The following is a 17,892-nucleotide window of genomic DNA, read 5'->3' on the forward strand; positions in this document are numbered from 1 at the left end:
TCAGGCAAAAAGCCCCATTACTTTTGAGGGGTCACTCCAGCATTAAGTTCACAAAGGAATAAAGGCAAGTGGGGGGGAGAGGGGGGGCGTCTATCAACGCAGGAGTCGCCCAGCGGAGTACAAGTCCTGCCTCCTTCTTCCTCCTCCTCCTCCTCCTCCTCCCAGATGTTCCCTTGTGTGCAGCCATCTGTTGAACTCCCTCCTCCCTCCTCCTGAGGGGAAGGGGGCAGCCCGCCTGCCCGGCCAGCTGCACGCCTCGGCGGCGGCGGCGGCAGAGGAGCAGGAGGAGGAGGAGGAGGAGAAGGAGGAGGACGGAGGAAGGAGCCTCCCGGCCCCCAGGCTGTGCTGCTGCCGGCTCCCCGCCGTGGGAACCGGCGCTGCGTGCCCGTAGGAGTGAGAACCGATCCCGGTCCCGGTGAGTGCCTTCCCCCATCCTCTCCCCACGCAGAGCTGCGGGGTTTTGGGGAGGATCACCCATCCCAAATTTTTTTTTTTTTTTTTTTTTTGAGGGGGGAGGGAGGGCTGAGCCGCCCCGGGAAAGTGGGGATGCGCTGAGCCGGGCGGGGGGGGGTGATCGATGGGAGTTCTCCCCTCCCTCACCTGCAGTGTCACCGAGTGGGGAAACTTTTGCAGTGCGTTGAGTTTTGTGTTTGTTTGTTTGTGTTTTTTGTTTTTGTTTTGTTGTTGGTGTTTTTTGTTTGTTTTTTTTTTGCCACGCGTGGGATTTTCAGCGACGCGGCGGTGCGGGGTCATCCGGTCCAAAAAGCGGAGAGGGGAAGGGGGGGAGTGGAACCACACAGCCCTGAGCTGGAGGCAGAGCACTTTTTCCCCGCAGCGGCCATCCCCAAAGGGGGAGGCGGGGGGTGTACGACCCCTCCCGAGCTCCGCTCGTTTCCTCCCTTCTCCTCCCTCCGTGCAATGGTGGCTGCGGAGCGCTCAGAATTGCCACGGCTGCAAAGTAATCCGAGCAGCAGCTGGAAGCTGCGCACCGCCTCCCGTGCCCGGCTTCAGCGCTTCGGTTTCACACAGGGCTCCCTGTGTCCCCTCCTCTTCCCCCCTTCTTTCCCCTCCCAGCACCGAGAGAAGGGATTTTTTTTTTCTCCTTAATTCCTTTTTTTTTTTTTTTTTTTTTTTTTTTTGGGCTGCGATCTTGAGCTATAGAGGCTCGCAGGAGCCGCACAAAGGTAAGGGGAGAAAAAAAAAAATGGGGGGAAAAAGGGAAAGCAAAGCTCAGAGGATGGGTGAGGAGGGTGCAGAGGGTGCTGGAGAGATACGGGCACGGCAAAGCTCCCGCCTGGGAATTTCCCATGGCTCTGAGTGGATTAAGCTGGAGGGGAAGGTGTGCTTGGGGAGGGGGCAGGGAGAGGAAGCAGCAGCCTTGGGTTTGTGTGGTGGTGTGGTTCTGTTGGAAAAGAAAAAAAAAAGAAGAGAAAAAGAAAGAAAAAGAAAAAAAAAATAAAAAAAAAATAAAAAAAAAAAGAAAAAAAGAAAAAAAAGTAAAAAAAAAAAAAAAAAAGAAAGAAAGAAAAAGGCAAAAAGAAGGAAAGGAAGAAAAGAGAAAGAAATAAAGAAGCAAAGAAAGAAAAGGGAAAAAATGAAAAAAAAAGAAAAAAGAAGGAAATAATGGGGGGAAAAAAGCAAGGATAGGAAAGAAAGGAAAAGAAAGAAATGAGAAGAGAGGGAAGAAAGAAAGGAAAAAGAAAGAAAAAGCAGCTGCTGGTTCTGACTTCTGAAGCAGGAGGTCAGAAAGCACGGGGCTCCCTTGATAACGAACACACCCTGTAAACTTTTCAGCAGCACCATGGAAACTTCTTATTAATGCTGCAGTCATTAAGAGACACAGGGGCCGGCAGATTTATTAGTGCAGCCGACCACAACACATGTCAGCCCTCCTGAAACAAAGAGCCTTGTCAGCTCTGCTCCTCTGCTTGGGATGGGTGGGAAGCCCCGGGATGGAGAGAGGGGTTTGGGTCATGGGGAAGTGGCATTGCCTCCATTAACTGGCGTTTCCCCATTGTGGTCAGCTGAGCCCTGATGCAATTTGTTGGCAGTGAAGGTATTTGGAGCCTGGGGAGGTACGTGGTTGGACGAGATGATCTTAAAGGTGTTCTCTAGCCTTAATGATTCTATCATTAGTTGGATGGGGTAATCTTAGGGGGTCTTCTCCAGCCTTAATGAGTCTGTGCTCTGTGGTTAGTTGGATGGGATTATCTTAGAGGTCTTCTCCATCCTTAACAATTCTATGATTAGTTGGATAGGATTGTCTTAGAGGTCTTCTCCATCCTTAATGATTCTATGATTGGTTGGATGGGATTGTTTTAGGGGTCTTCTCCATCCTTAATGAGTCTATGATTGGTTGGACAAGGCGATCGTAGAGGTCTTCTCCAACCTTAAGGGTTCTACGATTGGTTGACTGAGATGATCTTAGAGGTCTTTTCCAACCTGAATGGCTTTGTGATTCTGTGAGCTGAGCTGTTGGTGTTGGTCGCGGCAGCTCCGAGACAGAGGATTTCCCCGGGTGCCTGCCATGATAAATCAGCTGCCGTCAGCCTGAATGAGAGCATTCACTGAAGTTACAGTAGGAAACTTGTCTCTCGTGGACACTGTGCCATTGCTCTGCAGAAAGCAGCCGGTGCCCATTGCCGGCATTGCGCTGAAATATCGCATTGATCGCCACTGCCGCGCTCGTCCGGAGGCACGCGGGGTTTGATTGCAGTGCTGTGTGAGCACGGGTGGTGCAGAAAGGGAAGCTTAGAGAGACGCCGTGGCAATGCTCTAAGGGTACATCCCCGGGAGGATTGACAGCGTTAAACTTGGCTGGCTGCTTCGGGCAGCCCCGCGGTGCCAAAGCAAAGCGAGTCGGCAGCCAACGTCACTCTGCACTGGGGCAGAGCATGGCAGCTCTCGGTCACTTTATAACCCCTGGGAGGCAGTGCCAGCCCTTGGAGGCCGTGGAACGGGAGGTGCTTGCTCACACGTGGGATATAAGCAGCGCTGAGCAGTGTCAGTTCTCCCTCCCTGGTGCAGAGGCAGCGGGTGCACAGGGTGGGTGCTGCTGGAGACGCACGGCGGTGAATGAATGCGAGTAGCTTGCATGCAGGGAGCGATTGCAAAGTGCCTGGAGGGAGAAAGGATGTGACATCCCAGGGGAGCATGATTTCTGATAGCAAAGTACAGCAGGGAAGACTGCAAGATTCGAGCGAGGGGGTGTGCTTCATCCTTATTTTTTCAGACTGAGTGCAAGGAAATATCACAGCATTGAAAGGATGGGAGCAGAAAGCTGTGAAACAAACAAAACGTATCAAATCTATTAATTTTTTTTTTCTTTTTGGGGGGGTGTAGGAAGAAGCATCCAGCACTCACCCAGCGCTGCAGTGACAGCAGTGTGTGCCATCCACCCCAGTGTGAGACGGAGCCAACAGAAGGAGGTGAGGCACTGTGAGGCACTGCCTTCCTGAGGTTCAGACTTTTCCCTCCATCCCTAACTGCTTTTTTTCCTCTTTCACTCTATTCTCCCTCCTCCCTCTTTCCCCAAGCAGAAGCTGAAGGGGAGGGGGGATATAAAACAAGAGGCATGCTTGTCCACAGCCCTCCCGACCCCATCGCACCGATATAGTGGGGCTGGAGCAGGCAGCAACCACAGCACTCACAGCCTGGAACGGCTTCAAAAGAAACTTCCGAGCAGTGAGATGTTGGGGGCCGGGAGGAGATAAAGGCTGGCTCGAGCAAGCCCTTTCTTGTATGAAAACTTGGCACCTGGACCCAGCGAGACGAATGTATGGCAGGCTCCACGCCATTCATTCTTGGCTGAGGAAGCCTTGGGATTTTTGTTTCTATTGCAATTTTTTTTTTTACTTCTTTTTTTTTTTTTTTTTTTTTAATTTCCTGGAAGCTGCTGCCGTTGCTTCTCAGAGGATTCGAGATGCTCAGCAGGGAGGGGGGGAGGAAATGCATTCCCTGAGAATCTCAAAGACTGCAGGGGATTATCCCAACCTGGCTGCGCAGCACGGGACATTCCTGAGTTGTATTAACCAGGCTCCAAACGGAGCGGTGGCAAGCTGGAAAAAAGCACTTTATCATGCCTGCAGAGGGCCATGTGCTGTGTGTAACAGCTGAGTGCTGGCATCTGTGGGGCTTCTTTTCCTTCCCCTTCCCCCCCCCCCCTTGTGATTCTTTTTTGCTGTCTGTGATGCTGACTCCTTGCCTTCCTCTGCTCCATGCCTGGCTGTGATGTGAGGGGAGAGGGGAACAGACCCATCTTTAAGGGGGGAGGAAAAGTGCAGCTGGAGAAAATGTGATTCCCTCTACTGGGACCAAAGTGTGGGTTCTCATGAGCCGGGAGACAGTGTGTGGCTTGGATGTTAAGGGCTCTGTTTCCTCCCCATCAGGGCTACTGATGATTCTTGAGGTTTTTTTTCTGAGGTATGCTGAGGGGGAAAAGAAATAAGGCTTTTTATTTGACTTTGAATGTGAGATCACCAGGAAAAATTCAGACTTGGAGGCAAAGCCCTGCTAGGGTGGATGGGCCTGCAGTGTGATTCCTTTCACCCATCATGTCTGAAACTCTCCTCTTGGGACAAAATGCATACCTAGCTCCAGTCACCTCTGAGCAGGGGCATCTGCAGCTAGATCTATGGCTCATGGGATTGCAGAACCATGGAGGAGCTCTGAACATGGCTCACGCTCTGGGGGAGCATTGCTGTTCTTAACTGTCCCCAAATATCTCACTGGGATGTCTCTATCTCTGGTGTCTGCAACACAGTGCATGGCAGCCCCCACCTGCTTTGGAGGATAAAATGGAGCAAGGAGCCAACACCATGCTGGCCATAGAATAACAGAATTATTAAGGCCATAAAAGACAACTAAAATCATCTGCTCCAACCATCAACCCGTCACCCATGCCCACTAAACTATGGCCTACCATACAGGGGCAAAAGTATGGGGCTGTTGCAATTTGAAAATTCTGGGTCTGGGTCAGCTGTTGAGCAAAACTGAATCAGATTAGGCTGGGACTTGGTTTAATGCAGGGTTAAATGCTAATTGGTAGTGGTTTTGTGCATCCTGGTTGACAGGTCACGTCTGACAGGACAAAAATGTCAGCACACTGGTGTTGGACAGGAACTTCCCCATGGGCTAACTGAGGAATTTCATCTTGAGTGGTGGATTTGAGGCTTGTGGTGATAACTCCTTGTTCACCTCTCAGTCTTGGGACCAACCACTGTCACCCTTCTCTGCCAAACACCATCCAAGGGGAACTAGAAGAAGAGAGATTTAGGTTCGATAGGAGGAAATCTCTTGCTCAGAGAACGGTGAGGCTCTAGCACAGAGAAGCTGTGGGTGCCCCATCTCTGGAGGCATTTAAGTCCAGTTTGGATGGGGCTTTGGGCACCTGGTCTATGGGAGGTGTCCCTGCCTATGGCAGGGTTTGGTACTGGATGGACTTTGAGGTCAACCCAAACTCCTTCAACCCAAACTGTTCTGTGATTCTATGATCACTAAGGAAGTCAAGGAACATCTAGGGTAGGAACCACAATGGGGACAGTGCCCTGCTGGTATAGCCTTTGTTAGGCTTACCCAGAACTCTCTTTCCCCTCCCAAGTCCCTTCCCAAATCTTGTAAGGCACAGCAAATATCTCAAGTGCTTCGCTGGGGTGGAGGCAGCCCCTGAAGCTCCCAGTGATGCTCTGCTGGGCAGCCCCCATGCTGAGCATCCCATTGTTCACAGTGGTCACGCTGCAAGAATTATTAGCACTGGGGAATGCCGGGAGGGGAAGGAGCCTGGAGCCTCCAGCTGTGCTGTTTGCAAAAATGACTGCCAGGATTGTATTTATTACCTCCTCGGTGGAGGGTCTGCAGCTGCACACTGACAGCCCCAGGCAGAAAAGAAGCCTGGAGATTATTGTTGGGGGGGTGGGTGGGGAGGGGAAAGCCACAAAAACAAATAAAAAGCCTACAAAGAAGCTCTGAGCCAGGGCAGCACCATAGGACGCCCAGCGTAACTCTGCCTCCCTGATTTGGCCTTCCTTATCAGCATCCTAAAAGGGAGGGCTGTGAGAAGGGACGTTGGGATTTGCTGCCTTTCAGAGAGCTAAAGCATGGGATCCTCTTAAAATCTGAACTGGTGGCTCTGCCCCTGCATTCTACTGGGGCAGATTTTTTTTCCCTGGGATTTTTGTGTCATTTTGGCAGGGCACAAGGGACTGAGATGTGCTGTTGGAGGAAAGCTTGCGTTTGGACAGCCGACTTGTAACTTCAAAGATAAAGAGAAGGAAAACTTTCTTAGGTACAGGGTACAGGATGAGCTATTCGTGTCTTACCAAGAAGCAGAGGTATCACCCTGGGAGATCTCACCTTCCAGCACTATCCCACCCCACCCACCCATTTGGCTCATCCCTTCCAGAGGAGCCCATCCACGTCCATCTCGTTCCATCCATCCAGCTCATTCCTTCCAGAGGGGCCCATCCATGTCCTTTTCATCCACTCAGTTCATCCCCTCCAGAGGAATTTGACCATATCCATCTCTCTTCCATCCATTCAGTTCATTCCTTCCAGAGAAGCCCATCCATGCCTGTCTCCTTTCCATCCACCCAGCTCATCCCTTTCAGAAGAATCCATCCATGTCCATCGCAATCCTTCTGCAACTATCACACCAGGGTTGTTGAAACAAACCATGTCAGGGCTGCATGATATGCCCAGAAACTCTAGGAACAGTAAAAAGCAAGAAGTGTAGGAGGCTTCCTCTCTCCATGCTGCACATCTTGATGTTTCTCACTAGTTTGACACATGATGTTTATCCCACAGTGCACTCCTCTTGGATTATGTGTCTCTGGGAGTTGAGTGGGTGAAGCTTGGACTCAGGTGTGGGGCAGCATCATAAGGTCTGAGGCTATAGAAACTTGCTGGGATTGTTTTAGCTTTCAGTGATTTGCTAGCAAAAAAAAAAAAAAAAAACTAAACTTTGTGTTTAGTGTAAAATACATTTAAAAGGTGTTTTTACACTTTAAAAATTCACATCAGCTTGGTTTATTTCGTCTGACGTCCTGACAGAGAGGAGGGGAAAGCACCCTCAGCCCCATGTTGCATACAAAGCAGTGATCTGTCACTTTGAACTTGGTGCTTTGCAAAGTGGATGCAGCGCTGGAGGACTTAATGCTGCTGGGTTACTGATGTGATTTGGGCAAAGCCCTGGGGCATCAGAGATGATGAGTTCTGCTGGTGGCTCCACTTGGCCCCTCTATGGCAGAATGTATCAAAGCTGCTGTAAACCTTGGTGCAAACCTGCCCAGCTCCCATTGCTGGGAGATGCTATGCCAAATGGCTGCTCTGTCTGCTTGGTTGTGCCAAAATAGCTCCTCTCATTTTGGTGTGATCACCCACAGGGGTGATGCTGGAGCTGGAGAAGACCCTGAGCTCCTGCATTCCTCTTGGTCATTTGCTTTGATCGTGTTGGGATTCAGTTCTGATGGTGCTGCTCCCAGTTTCCATGTCCCACACTGAAAATGCACCCAAAGCCACGTGGACCTGGTTTCGGTGCTGGGTTGCATGGTGGTTGGACCAGATGATCTCAGGGGTCTTTTCCAACTTTGATGATTCTATGATTTTATGTTGTGGTCAGGAGGTGATGGAGATGCTCTTGCATTAGAACTGCCTCCTCCCAGCACAAGCAGAGCTCTGCATGAGAGTGATGAGCAAAATCAATTTCAGAAGCCACAGGAGACCCTTTCCCCCCATGCAAGAAACAGTTACAACCCAAGAGCTGCAACCAGCCCTATTTAGGCAGTGGATGTAACTCAGCTGGAACTCGCCCTATGGGCTGGCAAACCTGCCCACACAGGTTTCCTTTTGTTTGATCCAAAAATACCCCCTACACACCTTGATTTCCTCCTGGGACAGTGCTAGGGGGATTGCATAAGTGGAATAAACTGTTAGTTGTTTAAGCACTCAGATGATAAATCACCCTTGGCTTCTTGCTAAGCAGATGGGATTTGTGACATGAACAGTTGGAGCAAAGATTATTTTAAAAGGGCTCTCAATTTCTTTTGTAAAGAAAGGATTATTATTTAACTTAAAAAAGAAATGCTGAAGGGACTGCTTGAGCAGAGCAAGGGATATCATTTAACCCAATGGTGACAAACCCATGATGTGATGCTGCTGTAGGGATTGGACGTACTGGGCTCCCTGCTGGCCATTTCCATGTATCTTCTTTGCAGCCTGGCGGGGTGAAGGGCTGCCTGGTTTTGTTTTGGGATTGTGAAACACTTCTGATGCTTACGGCTTGTCTGGCTTTGCTCTTGCTAATCTTATCTGTCTCATCCCCTGCAACATCTACGAAAATCACCACGAAGGACAGGGAGCAGTCCCAGGTGCTGGTTAATCGTTGCTTTTTGGCTCAGCAGTTTCTTCATGTCTGTAGCTGATAAAAGCAAATGGAAATTATGGAGCTTTGGGGAAAAGTGAGGAGCAGTGTGTTGTTTTTCTAGCTGTTCCACATCCCAAATTCCCCACTTTTTGGTGAGATTCAAGCCTTGCAATGATAGCCTTGACAATGTGGTTATTTTCACCCCCCAGTCTGGTGTCTATTGCATGTAATTCTCACATAACCTGTTAATGAGGATTCCCAATACCAGTCAGGTAATTACTTGCTAATGATTCCCCTTTGGTTGTGGAGTTCCTGACCCAATGCAAAAGAGGTGGTTTCACATCCACCATTAGAAATCATCAAAGTAAAAAGGAATTCAGAGACTTCTTGCCCTGCATTTAATTCTGACTTTCTGAAGTGACCAGAAAGATGGAGGAAAAAGCGTTCATCACCCTTAGGATGACTTCAGTCTCTCTTCACACCGTGGAGACATAAGGGCCAATGATGCCATCTTGGTGCCCCCAGCCCAGCACCGGGGTTGGAAAAATAGGGAGAAGATGGGGCTGCACAACCCTTTCTTCTTTTCTTATTTTTGGCATGGCTCTGCTATGTAAGCAGCTTTGCACTCCACATTAATAAACCACCTCTGATAATTTATCATTCAAAGGTGGCGAGAGGGGCAGCTCCTGATGGAGCGAGCCATTAAATCAAATTGGATTAGGAAATGCCAAGAAACAAAACCTCATCCTTCTGTCACCAGCACCTATGGAAACTCCAATAAACTCCCCCAGACCTATCCATTGGAATTTAGGAACAAACCTAACCAACAGGTACTTTGGTTCTCATTAAGTCTCCCTACACCCAAACACTGAGTGCAAAACCAACACCGTAAACTAGCTAATGAAATAAGATAGAGCCAGTTCAGGAAACCTTGCTCCTATTTGCACCCAAAATCATTGAATTATGGAAGCGTTGAGGTTGGAAAAGACAACAGATCATCTAGTCCAGCCATCAACTCCTCCATAAGGAAGCACTAGTTTGTTTCATAAGCTTTATAGAGAGGACTAAATATATCTGTTTTGTTCACATGGGGATCCCTTCTTTAGCAAAGAGCAAAAGCCAGAATGACCTTTACTTTCAACGGATTCATTAGAAAAAAAAAAAGAAACATTTCTCAGCAGCAATTTGTTTATCACAGGAGGAGTGTGTGTTTGTGAGTCAAGGGTTAATGGTCTCTGTAGTCTGGTTTGAACCAGTTTTGTCTGCTCACTGTGATGTTTGGGATCCAACTGTGTTTGCAGCTGTGGCGTCATTTGGTCTCAGTGTGCCAGAGTCCACACTGGAGATCCGCAGCTGTTGCTGGTGCAGAGACCTACCTGATGATCACTCTTGTTTTACATAATGAATAAGGAAAATGTTTTTTTTTTTTAAAAAAAAAAAGTCCATCCCAGTTGCATCTCAGAGCCTCCCAGGTATTTAGAGGCTTCCCTCCCCTTCCCTTCCCTCTCCTTCCCTTCCTTGTCTAGAGGATTTATGGCCTTTATCAAAGCTTTCTATGTTTTTCCAATAGCCTTTCCTTTTCCCTGCCCTAGTTAGTGAAGGCAGCCAAATGGGCCTTGCTATGAACACTTTGCCTTTTGTTCACTTGTTTGCTATAGAATACTATAGAATCGCAGTGTCATTAAGGTTGGAAAAGACCTCTCAGATCATCTAGTCCAACCACCGGCCCATCCCCACCATTCCCACTAACCCATGTCCCTCAGTGCCACATCTCCATGGTTCTTGAGCACCTCTAGGGGCAATAACTGCCACTGCTTCCCTAAAGTTTAAGCAGAAAATTGACAGCAAATCTGGAAGCTCTACCCAATCTGTCCACCATGCTTTAGACACATAGGAATTCACGTCATGCCAGATCTGTTTGTGAGCTACTGTTGAGAAGTCCTGTCCTCCCCACTCCTGTAATCCTGGCTGCTGCATGTAACTTAGGTTTGGAGGATGCAGGCAGGGATGGGGTGGGAAGTAGAACCCCAGGAATCGTTCCACTCCACATTGGTCAAGGGTGAGATGAAGTGTCTCCAAGTTTAGTCCTTTGCAGATTTCACCCCCTTCATCTCATTCCCAACGAGGGGATGAGACCTTGATCAATAGGCTTCTGTCCAAGGTGGGATGTGACAGCAGTTCCCAACTGGGTAAAAAGGAGTTTTTTGGGGATGAGTTTGGACTGGATGTTAGGAAGAATTTCTTCATGGGAAGTCAGGTCAGGCATTGTAATGGGCTGCCTAGGAAGGTGGTGAAATATCCATCCTTGGAGGTATTTGAGAAATATGCATGTGGTGCATAGGGACTTGGTTTAGTGGTGGTCTTGGTGCTGATGGGTTAATGGGTTAGATGATATTATGGTTCTTTTCCAACATAAATGACTCTATGATTCTATGAGGTGACAGTCTCAGCTGTGGATCACTGGACAAGTGAGAAGAGCCTTGAAGAAAACACAGAAGGAGGAAAGCAAGCGCAGTGAGAAGTGTGAATTTGTAGCAACACCACAGCAGGGCTTTCCTCTAACCCACTCCCCCAGATTGGTTTTCCTTTGTGATCTGGTTTTAAAATCAATGAGACTTTTAAGGTTTTTTTGGCAGGGAAATTTCAAAGTGAGGTTCTTGCTAAGGGATGGTGCAGGAGATGAGCAGATCTGCAGATGTGGAGAGCTGGGATTTGGGGCAGAAGGCTGACACCCTGCAGGGAGCTTGTTCTGACCTTGGCTCCATTACCCACCACTGGATCTCCTTGGGGAGTGGGGTTGACTCAGGATATTCACCATGCAGAAAGGACAAGATAGATATAAAGAGCCCTGGGGAGTGATTCTTCATCCCAAGGAGATCCTGGGAGCTCTCAGGATGCAAAAATATTCTCACAGCACGACACCCATAGAAATGAAGATGTCCTTGAAGAGAATAGGAAAAAAAACAGCCTGAGGGTTGGTTGCTTTCTCCTGGTGGTTTTCCTCCACATCCTCAGTGACTGTCCGAGGAAATGGGCTCAGGGCTTCTGGCATTGCCTCCGGGTGAATGTCCCCAGTGTTGCAGGAGGATAACTCATCTCCCTTTCACGAGGGGATACCTTGGCCTCCTGCCTTTATCAACAGAGCAGCTCGTAGGCAGCCATCCAAAGGCAATTGGATGTGGTTTCAAATACACGCTGTACGCAGATGAACTGTAAATGCCTGTGGCATGTTTCCTTCCCCATTTCAAAGAGCTGGATCGATTGCTCCATGCAGCAATAAAGCATGCCCATACCTGACTAAGCTCTTTGCTGATTATCTGGCAATATACACTTTTTCTTGGACTAGAAGGTGACCAGCACCTTTATTTCTGCTATCTTTTGTCACAGCTATTGGCCAAGTGGCTTGTTAGTCTATGAATGCTTCATGTTGCTCCATAAGGGAGTTTTTAACTGGTAGTAATGGATTGCATCTCACCAGTCTCATACTGGTGTCTTTGGAGCTTCTGGGGTCTGATCCAGTGCCCTCAGAGACAATGAATGTGATGCTAGCAGCAACCAAACTGGGGTTTCAAAGGAGTAGTTAAGAGGCACTGTCCAGATTGAGATATCAAGTGGGAATAACTAATTAATGGGATCAGAGAGAAGAGATGCCAATAGTATCGTAAGAAAAGAGATAAAAAAAGAGATACCACTAAGCTTCTCACTACTGATAGTGGGGTTACACTAAGGCAGATGCTTCTCTGTAGATGAAACATTTAACATTAAGGTTTTTTAGTTCCCAATGATGGATGATTGCAAAATGGAGCAATGGTCTGCATGCACAGACTCAGAGTGGGGGTTGACATTAATGTAATTAAGAGTTACCTGGAAATGTGTCTGCAGGAGTATCCACTGCATCCCAACTGCTCACACATGTTTTCTCTCAAGAAGCACTTAAGATGGGCTCATCTTACTGGTTTTCTGTTGTTTCTACAGAATAATGCACCCCGGAGGATTGCATGTTGGCCTTTAGCAACGCTTTGGTTGCAAGCATTTTGGCCAGAGTCCCAAACCCTTCTCTCTGGTCACAGGAGATATGGGAGTCACTCCCAGACAAGTCATATCAATGATCAGGACAATATTTTGGCCAGGCATTTTCCCCTTTGCACTTCTTTTGCACACTGCAAGGCACATGTAGCCATCACCCAAGACTTCAGCTGGAACAAAGGTGGACAGCCCTCTCTGTGGACCTGCAGGATCATTTACATGCTCCTATTTACTGTCCCCAGAGATGCAGAGCAAAAGCTTTTTTGGCTGGCTTAGGAAGTCCTGCAGCTGCGGAGTTGTGCAGACTTGCTGCCAGAATGTGATCAGAAAAGGGTCAGCAGAAGTGGGAGGTGCAGATCAGCTCTCTTCCTCCTCTGGCTGCAATGACGGAGGGAGATAAATGTCTCAGATGATGGAAGTTCAAAATCAGAGGGGAGGAGAGATCTCGCTTGCCAGCATCATTAATCAGAGAGAATGTTTAATTAGCAAAGACTCCAGAGTCTGTGTGTGTGAAATAAATTGGCTCTCTCCAGTCAGTGCCTTTGAGAGAGGCTGGGCCCACCACAACACATTCTGGGGTAGTGCTGTCCTTTGTTCTCATGGTAGGCGAGGAGCCAAATGGCCATTCTGCCTGCCACCACCCAGAAGAGATTGGCTTGAAGCACATGACGTTAAGCAATGAGTCTGTCTGCTGAAACACGTCTAGATTTGTGTCTGAAGTCAAAGTAAGGGAGACATGAAGTCCAATGGCAATGGGCAGCCTTCTAGCAGTTCACAGAATCATAGAATATTCCAAGTTGGAAGAGACCCGTAAGGATCATCCAGTCCAGCTCCTGGTCATCAAGTCCAGCTCTTGGAAGTTGGAGTCTTGGACATCTTGCAAGATTCCTACTGGGGATTGTAGCATGAGAAATATTGTGTTTAGGACATCCTTGCTATTTACTTATAGTTAGTTAATATTTTAACAGAATGCTTAATCTATCCCTTTGGAAAGACAGGAAGAATGCGTAGCTCAAACTGTTGCACAACTTCAGTAAAATAAGACAATTAAATTGAATTTTTGTCATCTTGTTTTCCAGGTCAACGATGCAGTTCTTAGCCTGGTTCAAATTGCTGCTTCTCCTTCCGTGTTTCAGTGCCACCAAAACCTGCTTCCCTGGCTGCCACTGTGAAGTGGAAAGCTTTGGTCTCTTTGACAGCTTTAGCCTGACCAAGGTGGACTGCAGCGGAATAGGCTCACACATTGTTCCTGTCCCAATCCCTCTGGATACCTCCTACTTGGATCTGTCCTCAAACAAACTGGAAACAATCAATGAATCAATGCTAACTGGCCCTGGATACACCACCCTGGTGAGCCTCGACCTGAGCTACAATAATATCGCCAAGATTTCCTCCACAACTTTCTCCAGGCTTCGCTACCTGGAGTCTTTGGATCTGAGTCATAACTCTCTGGAAGTCCTTCCAGAGGACTGCTTCTCCAGTTCTCCTTTGGGTGACATAGATTTGAGCAATAACAAGCTTTTGGATATAGCGATGGACGTTTTTGCTTCAAAGGGTCAAGGAAAACCCTTGAATGTGGATCTATCCAATAACATGCTCAGCAAAATTACAAGGAACCATGAAAAGAGCGTCCCCAACATCCAGAACTTAAATCTTTCTGGAAACAGACTAACAACTGTGCCAAATCTCCAAGGCATTCCTCTTCGATACTTAAATCTTGATGGCAATCCACTAGCCAAGACTGAGAAAGGAGACTTCAAGGGGCTGAAAGGTTTGATTCATTTATCCCTCAGTGGCCTCCATAACTTTAGAGAGTTATCTCCTTACAGTTTCAAGGAATTACCAGCCCTCCAAGTTCTGGATTTATCCAACAATCCCAACCTGAGGTCATTGACTGCTGAAGTTATCTTTGGCCTGAGCTCTATACAAGAGCTCAACCTCTCTGGGACCGGCGTGTCCTCCTTGCCAAAGACTGTGCTGAAATACCTACCTTCCCTCAAAAGCATCACCCTGAGGAAGAACATTCAGTGTTTTAAGACCATCAAAGAAGGACAGTACCACCGACAAATTGGGCTGACCAAAAAAGAGGTCCTCAGCTGCCACGACAGCCATGGGGCCGTAGCAGCAGCGCCTTACGTTTTGTGATGAAAGAGAGAGATGGGGAAAGTTGGAGTGGGAGGGTGGGGGGGCTGTGGGGTTTGCACAGGTGTTGGACTGAGCTGGCTTGCAGTGTGCCTTTTGTAAAGCTGTCAATAATTTATATATTTGTATATGCCAATACTTGATTGATTGTGGGTTTTATACACTTGCAAATCCTCACTTGCAGGCCCCAGATTCTACCCGGTGTGTTTGGGGCTGCATAGCTCAAGAACAGTGCTGATGGACACTGAGGACCAAGCTGAGGCTTGGGGCAGAAGAGCTGCTGTGATGCAAAACTCCACGCCCCGGAGACCGGTCTGCAGGTGCAAAGATACACCTCTTCAAAGTGCATCCCAAAACCTGCCAACTCCGTAGCTGTTGGCTTCCAAACCCATTCTTCATCCCTGTTTTTAATTATTATTCCCCAAGAAGTGCCTTCTGGATGTTGCCTTCATTAGCAGCACCCTGTTCCTTGTCATGCACTTTCAGTCTGAAGAAACATTTCCAGACAAACCTGAACACAGCATGCTCCTAATGTGCTGGTTTTCACATGATATTTGCATTGATGTGCAGTGAACACTGAGTAAGTAGAGAGTTTTCCACTCTTTTCTCCCTGTTTTCCCCACCTTGATTCTTTGTATGTCAGATTACTTTAGGTCTAGCCTTGGCAACCTCCCATCTGTATGACATTAGTGAGGTATTGATACATTGCAAAGGAGGAGAAGCATCTCACCCAGGAACCAGCTTTCATCAAGCAAATTGACTGAGAGACCACATAGCCAAGCTTTAAATGAAAAAACAATTCCCTCTTTCCTTTCTGGGTAAACTTGGAAGAAAACACTGACAGTGGTTTTTATCTCAATGACCTCAACCAGCCAAGCAAGCTGTTTCCAGGCTGATGTTCCCCAGCTGAACTCACCATCTGCAGCTCAGCTGGGATTGTGTGAGGCAACTTCCAAAACGTGCCAGGGGAACAATTAGCACTGACGCCTGCAACCTTGGAGCAGTCTGCCTATCATGAGAAGGATCTTGAGGTATATTTTCATTCCAGTTCTGTGGCTTTTCTTTCTCTCACGTGGCTACTTGGCTACCAACTGAGATCTGATGAAAAGCTCTGTCCTTGGAGCTTTATGCATTTTTCCTCTACTCTGAAATGCTGGCAAAGCAAAGGGGAGCTTGCCTCATCCTGCTTCTTCTCCAGGTGAGGAGAAAGGGAGCAAAGGCAGCACAGTGCTTTACATGTAGCCTTCATCCTGGTCATAGGAGCTCCGCCAATGGAGATATCCATCCCAAATCTGCCACTTTGTCCTGGGGATGGGAGGGTATGTTGTAGATGGTGATCCTGCACGGATCTGTCCATGACTTGTTCTTCACACCCAGCCTTGCGTCAGAGTAACCTTAAAGTTTCTGAAACAGGTTGAGGGAATCATAGAATCACAGAAAATCCTGAGTTGGAAGGGACCTATAGGGATCATCAAGTCTGACTCCTGGCCTCACACAGTATCACCCAAAAAGAAGACCATACACCTGAGAGTGTTGTTCATACACTTCTTGAACTATGGCAAGCTTGGTGCTGTGACCACTTCCCTGGGGAAGCCTTCTGCAGTTCCCAACCAACCTCTCTCGGCTTCTCTACTCGGCTCTTGTGAGGCCCCATCTGGAGTACTGTGTCCAGGTGTGGAGCCCTCAGTACAAGAAAGACATTGAGATTTTGGAAAGGGTCCAGAGGAGGGCAACTAAGATGATCAGGGGGCTGGAGCACCTCCCCTATGAGGACAGGCTGAGGGAGTTGGGCTTGTTCAGCCTGGAGAAGAGAAGGCTGCGGGGTGACCTCATTGCAGCCTATCAATACCTGAAGGGAACCTACACCCAGGAGGGGAGTAAACTGTTCAGAAGGGCTGACAATAGCAGGACTAGGGGAAATGGATCCAAGTTGAAGGAGGGAAGATTTAGGTTGGATGTTAGGGGGAAGTTCTTTACTAGGAGAGTGGTTAGGCCCTGGAACGGGCTGCCCAGGGAGGTTGTGGATGCCCCGTCCTTGGACGTGTTCAAGGCCAGGTTGGACGGGGTCCTGGGCAACCTGATCTGAATGTGTATGTTTGGTGGCCCTGCCAGGCAGGGGGGTTGGAACTACATGATCCTTGAGGTCCCTTCCAACCCGGGTGATTCTGTGATTCTGTGATTCTGTGTAACCTTTCAGCCTTTTCCTGATATCCAACCTGAACCTCCCCCAAAAGGAGGAAGTCCATGCAAAGATGATGGAGACATAAACCCAGTCCACAGCCCTCCTTGGGAGTGTTGGGAGAAGCTCAGACTTCATCTTCACACCCCCAAAGGCCTCCACAAATGGAAAGCACATTGCCCAAAGCATTTCTTTCCAGCGATGGTAGAAACCTGCTGAGCCCGTAAAAGCCAGCCACTGCAAGGGGGCTCAACCCCAGATTCAACGTCTTACTTTGGATATTTCAAACCCTCCCGCGTGCTTACACCCATCTCCTTTTTGATGGTTTGATGGCAGACCATAAGGTAGGATTTTAACCCTTTTCATCAGTGTTGGGGGCTTTGCCCCTCTGTTGAGCCTTCGAAAGGTTCGACCTGCCTTCACATTCATGAGAAACACAGTAGTTTTCTTAAAAAGGCAATGGGAATGCCTGCAGGCAGACAGAGATCTGGAAGAGAGCAGCAGCCAGGTGCAGTTTGGAAGAAAAGAGGTGGTTTTTAGTAGATGTTGCCTTTTTAAGAGAATTTTCTGCTGGCAGAAAAAAAAAGAAATGTAATTTAAAAAAAAAATTGTTTAATGTTGTAAGTCTGTACGTAGATGCAAGGTTACGGGGATCGTATACTGTTAGATTCACCGGCTTTGCACCACTGTGGTAAATTTAAAACCCAATGTGACAATCCAGTTGAAGACTGCAATATTTCCTGGTGTAATCTCACGCTAGCTGCTAGCTGAACAAGTCTTAGCAAAGGCTGGCAAATACCATCGCTGTATTAGTTTGTTTTTTTACAGAACCTCGGCAACATTGTAAGGCTTTGTGATTACTCACAATATAATAAAGTGATTTGGAGGTGAACAAATGTGGATTTATTGTCTTAGTGATGGGAGGGTGGTAATTGGTTTAAGTCCAAAGTACAATGTGATATGTTGTTGCCATTCCTCTGTAGCTTCTTCCCTTGCCCTGCTCAGCCCTACAAGAACTGAGTGTTGCATCTCCAAACTGCTGTGCTTGTCTCATTGGGCTCCTCATTAGTGCAAAGATTAAAAAGCTTCACAAGGTCCAGGTAAGCTGACTGGAAGGAAGTAATAGACGTTTGACAGTGTCCAGAATTGATGCAAGAACATCTGGTGCAAATGCTATGGGATGTGC

General features: G+C 47.9%; 1 protein-coding gene across 3 annotated transcripts; it reads left to right on the top strand.

Annotated features, from left to right (window-relative positions):
- Positions 1-276: 276 nt before the first annotated feature.
- Positions 277-15,357, top strand: TSKU (tsukushi, small leucine rich proteoglycan). Of its 3 annotated transcripts, none has more exons than XM_042862616.1 (3): positions 277-415; positions 3,343-3,428; positions 13,465-15,357. In XM_042862616.1, the coding sequence occupies exon 3, from the start codon at positions 13,472-13,474 to the stop codon at positions 14,528-14,530; it is 1,059 nt and encodes a 352-aa protein (XP_042718550.1). In that variant the 5' UTR covers positions 277-415; positions 3,343-3,428; positions 13,465-13,471; the 3' UTR covers positions 14,531-15,357. The 3 variants fall into 3 exon arrangements, with proteins under 3 accessions (XP_042718550.1, XP_042718551.1, XP_042718549.1); XM_042862617.1 differs by lacking the exon at positions 277-415 and adding an exon at positions 1,148-1,184; XM_042862615.1 differs by lacking the exon at positions 277-415 and adding an exon at positions 2,936-3,045.
- The last annotated feature ends 2,535 nt before the right edge of the window (positions 15,358-17,892 follow it).

Source organism: Lagopus leucura, unplaced genomic scaffold (genome assembly GCF_019238085.1).
Source record: "Lagopus leucura isolate 7727_CA_CO unplaced genomic scaffold, USGS_WTPT01 Super-Scaffold_702, whole genome shotgun sequence".
In the NCBI taxonomy this organism is placed as follows: Eukaryota; Metazoa; Chordata; class Aves; order Galliformes; family Phasianidae; genus Lagopus; species Lagopus leucura.